This window comes from Fulmarus glacialis, unplaced genomic scaffold (assembly GCF_000690835.1).
Source record: "Fulmarus glacialis isolate BGI_N327 unplaced genomic scaffold, ASM69083v1 scaffold49809, whole genome shotgun sequence".
NCBI lineage: Eukaryota > Metazoa > Chordata > Aves > Procellariiformes > Procellariidae > Fulmarus > Fulmarus glacialis.
Genome location: NW_009233544.1, coordinates 8,974 through 15,405, shown reverse-complemented (window position 1 = coordinate 15,405; position 6,432 = coordinate 8,974). Strand labels below are relative to the sequence as shown.

At 42.7% G+C, this 6,432-nt stretch overlaps 1 protein-coding gene across 1 annotated transcript in view; it reads left to right on the top strand.

Moving 5' to 3' along the window:
- The first annotated feature begins 2,543 nt into the window (after positions 1 to 2,543).
- USP18 (ubiquitin specific peptidase 18) overlaps positions 2,544 to 6,432 on the top strand; it is a 9,980-nt gene continuing 6,091 nt past the window's right edge. The window contains exons 1-3 of the mRNA XM_009585343.1: positions 2,544 to 2,712; positions 3,718 to 3,814; positions 5,066 to 5,211. Coding sequence (XP_009583638.1) covers positions 2,544 to 2,712; positions 3,718 to 3,814; positions 5,066 to 5,211 — 412 coding nt within the window. The remainder of the gene's footprint in view (positions 2,713 to 3,717; positions 3,815 to 5,065; positions 5,212 to 6,432) is intronic.

Below are 6,432 nucleotides of genomic sequence, written 5' to 3'. Positions count from 1 at the left end.
TGCCTCAGGGCGGCCATCTCCCCCCCAGGGCCGCTGCCTCGCAGCCCACCTCCCGCCCCAGCACCATCCCCTTGGCCACCTGCTCCCCAAGATACCCATGAGGGGAAAGCAGCGATGGCGGCAGGGAAGAGGCGACAAAGGGTGGTGGTCCTTCTCAGGCAGAGGGGGGCTTCGGGGGCTGTGGTATGGGGCTGTGAAGGGACCATGGGGGTTTGTCATGAGAGGCCGGTGTCCTGGGAGGGCAGATAGGCTGTGGCGCAGGACGCAGCAGGGCTGGCTGAGGGAGGGTAAGTGAGAGGGCTAGTGGATTACGGGGTGGAGGGTACGAGGAGGGTATTGCTGCTACCTTTTCTCTGCCTAGCGCTAGCGTGGTCACTTGGTTTGGCCAAGCCACACGTGCATTGAGGGAGCTGTGCTGACCTGCAAAGGAAAGCGAGAAGTGACCCTGTTACTCTAGTGAGAGAGGAGAAATCAGGGGCAAGAGGGGAGCCTGCTCCTCAATTCCTGTACTCACTCACCAGGTTTTTTATGCATTTATGCAGGGAAAGGAAGGTCAAGTGTAAATCTTAGGAATGCTGTATTTCTGATAGCCATAATGAGGCAGTTCCTTGCAAGGGTTGGGAAGTTGTGTTCGTGTCCCTGCTAGTACTGCTTGGATGCCTGGGGGAGAGTTTCATCAAACCAGAAACCCAAATCCTCCAATCTCTGTATCCCACTGCACCTTCCTGCCCTAATATCTTTCTACCTATTTCTCGAGTCACCCAAAGCTTTTTAGCCCTGAGCTTGCTCTTGCATCCCACCCTTAATGCTACCTGTCCTGCCAAAAGATGTGTCTTGCAAGTTCGCCTCATCCCTGGTACATCCCTAGCTGCTGTTTAGCTACTTCTGCTCTGCTTACCCTCCTCCTTTCTGTCTCCTTTGGCATCCCCACTGGCTGTGAGCATTATTACCTTCTGGCTGATATTACACCAACTAAACCCTCTCACTGTGCAAGCAAAGATGGGCTCCCCCTCTAGCTGGGCTTTCAGAAACCTCGTTAAATAATTTCCAGGGGAAGAGGCAGTGTGGGTTCAGACTCCATTTTGCCGAGGAAGACATTTGATCTGATTTCTCTTTTCCTGCGTAGCTGTTCTAATCACTGAGTTTGGATATAAAAAGCAATATTCTTGAATCTATCTTTGAATGTCTGAGTTTATTTTTTTTTCCAAATAAAAACTCCTCAGCAAATTCAACAGTATTTAGTGAATCTGAGTGTATGACACTTTGAGATCAAAAGTAATCTTCAAAAGTAAAGAATCAAACGTACAGTTGGGAAAAAGTATGCTTAAGCTTAAAAGTAATAATTGGGGGCAAAAAAATCCATTTCTAGTTTCCCTGCCTGATAAATTCTTCAGAAACTTTGATATTTAACATTATTAGGCACAGTTAACCTGAAAAATAACGTGCTTTTAAAGCAAAGATTTTATTTTTTGAAAGGCAGAACCAGGATTTTTTGTTTATTTCCCTTTCTTGGGAGCTTTTCTTCATTATTTCAGACCCTGGCCTCAGGTTCATTTTACATGCTGTTTAATACTTGTAAAATAACAATTTCTGAGTGTTTGTTCTGTGGGGTTTTTTTTTGCCCCTGTGAATGCTTCCCTAAGCATATCCCTTTTTTTCTGATTCTGCCTCTCTGTTGAAGGTGGGCTTTTAAAAAGTTTCCTTTTTGTGTAATTGCATTCGAACATTTTTCACATTGTTTTGCTTGTGTATTTTTACTTTGCTTTAGTTGTGATTTTTTTTTTTTTAAACTTTTACTTAAAAAGCCAGTAGCTGAGTCATAAGAGATTGTCAGAATAATGGTCTGTTCAATACTCCCTTGAAAATCAAGGCATTGTGATGGTTCTTTTGCTTAAACAGTTACTTTGCCTGTGATCACTTGAAGGAGTATAAAAAGAAACTGATATTTAGGTGCTTAAATGCCTTTAAAAATTACAGTCCAAAGTGCCACAGTAGAGCTGTGACTAAGGCGCTTAAAAACAATGCGGAGAGCCCGGTACAGAAAACAAACAAATGCTTATCAGCTCAAAAGGCTAGAGAAGGTGAAATTTGTCCTTTTGAATACTTGGGATACTTTGGGTGATAAAACATTACTTTCACTAAACAGAGGAGTTTTGCAACATCTGCCATTTGGACAATTTTAACCATACTATTTACCAAATCTTCTTGAACAGGGATATCTGGAGTTCCCAGGCTAGGTGGAGCTGTTTCTGTGGAACCAAAGGTTCATTGATTTATTTAGCCACAAAACGAAGACAGGATATGCAATTGCCGTCAAGCTCCATGTCTGTTACCTTGCCAATAGCCTGCACACCTACAATATCCATATTAATTCAAATATACCAAATGCCGTCGCAGTAATCTTACTAATTTTACTGACATTCCAGATTTTTCATGATGAAAATATCAAATACAAAGACAAATCCCATGTTTCTGGGTGCTCCCTCTCTTTCTGATTTTTCTGTGTCTTTCTGCAGTCCTTCTATCTTTGTACAATATTGTTGATGGGACAAAGAAGTGGACGTCAAGAAAGAAGCAAGAAACTAGAGCTGGCACGAAGTGAGACCATGAAGGCAGAAGCAGAAGTACAAAATAATAAAGAGGAAGCCAAAGAGCCAAAGGCCAAAGGCCAGAGACTAAGATCAGTCTTCGGTGTTGCAGACTTGAAAAATGGTAATAATGTTTTGTCTATTCTTCACTCTCATATTACCTGTTTCTAATGCCTGCTGTTCCATTCTCTGTCCTTAGGTTTCATATTCTCCTATTCTTTATCGCTTCACTGAGGAATATACAGACAATTCTCATTTTGCCCTGACAAGTAACCATTTTGTTTTTTTGGGAAGGGATTACATAATGATCTCAGAGCTTTTTCCCCTTTTAAGTCCTCAAATTGGCCATTGCAGCCGAAAGGTTTAGATGCTGGCTCTGTCTCTTTCCAAACACAGCCAGCATTGCTTCTGGATTTGCTAAACCATGGACTAGGCCCTAGTTGTTCTGCTGCATCACTAGATTGACCTCTCAAAAGTTGTCATTAGTATTTCAGGTGTACATACTGTTCTATCCCAGCTATAGCTATCCCTTACCACCGACTGTGTGCATTTCAGAGTTGTTCTGAGTTTCCATTCCATGTCCTCTCTCCCTTTGGTGATGACTTCAGAAGAAAAAGTAATTTCTGACCGCAATTACTTATACCCTTTTGGGGCACAGAATATGCTGTCTTTTTATGTACAGTGTGAACAGCTGTGACTTGCTTTTTCCACTTCTCTCAGGCTAGTTCCTTTCTTTGAAACTGAGACAAAGAATACCAGGGGTAGGCTGAAGGGGAAACTTAAAGCCTGTGTGGCGGACAGCTAGCATGTGGTCCCACATGTAGCTCTTCATTTTGTTATTAGGCCTAGCTATGTAAAAGGCTGAATAAAAATCCTCATACAGGCAGCCTTTGACTTTCTTTGACTGCTTACTTGGATTTTTCCTGTCAGTTGCTAAACAAAAATAAATGTTATCTGCTTGAGGAACATAAGAATAGATTGAAGACTTTCTCAGATCTGACCAAGATGCTGGGCCTATGCCCTGAATGGCTGAATATGTCCAAGAGGAGTTTGCCACTTTCAAATAATTTTCACTTACTTTTCTTGTACCTATCTCCAGGTGTCACTTCCTCTTTTTCTGTGCCTACAGGAGCTATTGGTCTGTACAACATTGGACAGAGCTGTTGTCTGAACTCTCTGCTCCAAGTATTCCTCATGAATATACACTTCACTGGGATACTTCGAAGGTACCACCTGTTCGAATTACCTGAGATACTTCCGTTTTGCTCTGTTGCCTCCACTCCTTTTTTGTATGGGATGTACATTTGAAGGCTTGGATCATCAAGGTGCTAGCAAGGTGCTTCAGCTCACTCAGCAAGGTCTCTGCCTTGTTGTGTCTGTCATATACAGACATATACTTCTACCTGCAAAGGTAGAAGTTGCAGTTTTCTGACTTGTTAGTCATCTCTGATTCATGTGCCGTTTGCACACCAGTAAGATGCAGTCCTGAACTGAGTCTTTATAACTTCTATCTCTGGTTTCCATAACAGGATATGATTTTATTCTGGGTATGCTCATAGGCTGTTATAAGAAAAGGATGTGTCGTGTGTAACCATATCCACTATTAATTTTGTAACTTTAAGCATGTAAACGTAAACATATTGTGATCCATAGCCTCTGGCCCATGACTGTCCTGGCTAGCGCCTGATAGAGAAGAGTAAGTGTTGTTGCAGATAGCAAATACATAGTGTTATTTTGTTTTGCTTGACTATGCTCTCTACTTGTTTGAGAGGAGGAGTTGGGCTTCTGCCTCCCTACCAACCACACTAATAACTGGTTTGATTTGTTTTCAGTTGAATCAGTTCACTGCAACTTTAATCATCTAAGTGGATCCTTCTTATTCAGTCCTTCTTTCTCCAAATTTCTTACACGCTCACCAGTTACAGACATGCAGAGATGAGAAGTGTCATAGATGGGCAAAGCTAAATAATGTAGACAGGAGGTTACCATTGTTATTTGAAGAAAGACTTAGAAAAACCTGTGGACTGCCATAAATTTAAAGGGAGGATAAAGAGTTTTCAAGTTGGCATGTAGTTGAAATACAAACATTATGATATACATGCCCATGAAATTTTGAGGCTATGTTGAGAATGAAGGCATGAACAGGTGGGAGGCAAGAACAGCTCTGAAACTGCCTGTAACTAATGTTGTTTCTAGAGCCCGGAAAGCACTTCAGGTCCTGCTTGGTTTGCCCCTTATACAGGAACAGGCCAACTTAAAATTGTGGCCTTTTACTTTAGAACTGTGAGCCTGCACTGTGGGATGAGCTAGTGCAGGTGTCTGCTTCCACTTTTTCCTTCTCTTTCTAAAAACATGCCCATTCTGGTTCCTCTTGAGTTGCTATCTGTGCTATCCACCTCTGCTCCTTCAGGTGTCATGTCTATTATTTCTCCATTGTACCGCTTGATTATCATTCGTGTTGCGTCTTCTCTTTATAGGATCACAGTGCCACAGCGTGCTGTGCAGAAGAGGAGGAATGTCCCATACCAAATGCTCCTGCTGTTGGAGGAGATGCAGTGTGGCAAGCAGAAAGCTGTTTCTCCCATAGACCTCGCTTGCTGTCTTTCAGTATACAGAGTGAAACGTAAGCAGCACCGTCTCATGCCCACCTCTGCAGACTAGGGATGTTAATTATCAAGCACTAACAAGCAGTGCAGACTCTGACATCTCATTCAGAGATTCAGAAATGTGAGGAGTTAGGTACACGATGATGTAGTGCTCTTCATAGCTGCCTTCCAGTTCTGAGTGAGATACTGTGTCTTACTTGTGAAGAGGGGAGAAGAAGCACCTGCCGGATATCCTTGCTGTCCAAATGGTGGGAAGACTATCAGACTGCTAGAAGACTCAGCTATGGGTACTGGCCTAAGGGAAAGGGCTGTGCAGGGCAGAGAGAGTACAGCTTATATAGCTTGATTTGTCTTGCTATACCAGCATGATAATAGTGAAACACCTGCTATTTCTTGTTAGAAGGAAGGGATCATGTGGAAAAGATACTGAGTTCACCCATATCCCCAAGGATAGAAACCATATCCTTCCTGTACCTTGTTATAAGGGCAGAGAGAAGAATTTGCTGGCTTAACCTCCCACCTGGGCAGGGTCCCAAAGGAGAGAGATTGTTAAATGCATGGATGACCGGTGACAATGGGATGCTGAGGGTCTGTTTATGTGTACATATACACACGGTATATCCAAATGCCCTGATCTTTATCATATAAAAGCCAAAACAGGACAGCACTGAAAGGGACAGATGGTAGCCAGCCCAGACCTATATTAAGGAAGAACATGAGATAACCTGAATATTTCTGTTTGCATAATTTTTTCCCCCTGAGACTGAATGGCTCTGCATTCTGCCTTCTCTCTTCCAGTTAAAGAGAGATGCCCAAAGAGAGTTCGTAAAGCTTAACCGTTTCCCATCTTGTCCTTCTGCTTTAAAATTCAGGTGTGGTTCATAAAGTCCTGTATCCCAGCAAGTGGTGCTTTACCTGGATTGCAGACGTGCTATTAGACATGAGGAGATTTATATTTTCTGAACTTCATTTAGTCAGGGATGTCTGTAATCTTACTAGAACCCAGCTGAAGTCAGTAGCTAAACACTTGCAGGGAAGTTGAAAGCACTTCCACCTCAGGGTGTTGGATTATTCCACATAATTTGTTTCACCTATGATCAAGCATAGAGGAAGTCCAGAAATATCAAGATTTTGCTAAACTATGCATAGTTTTTGCCCAGTTCCTAAATCTTGAGTTCGTCATGGGCTGATAACATCAGTTCTTCACATTCAGGGACGTGGATTCCCGCCCCGCCCCC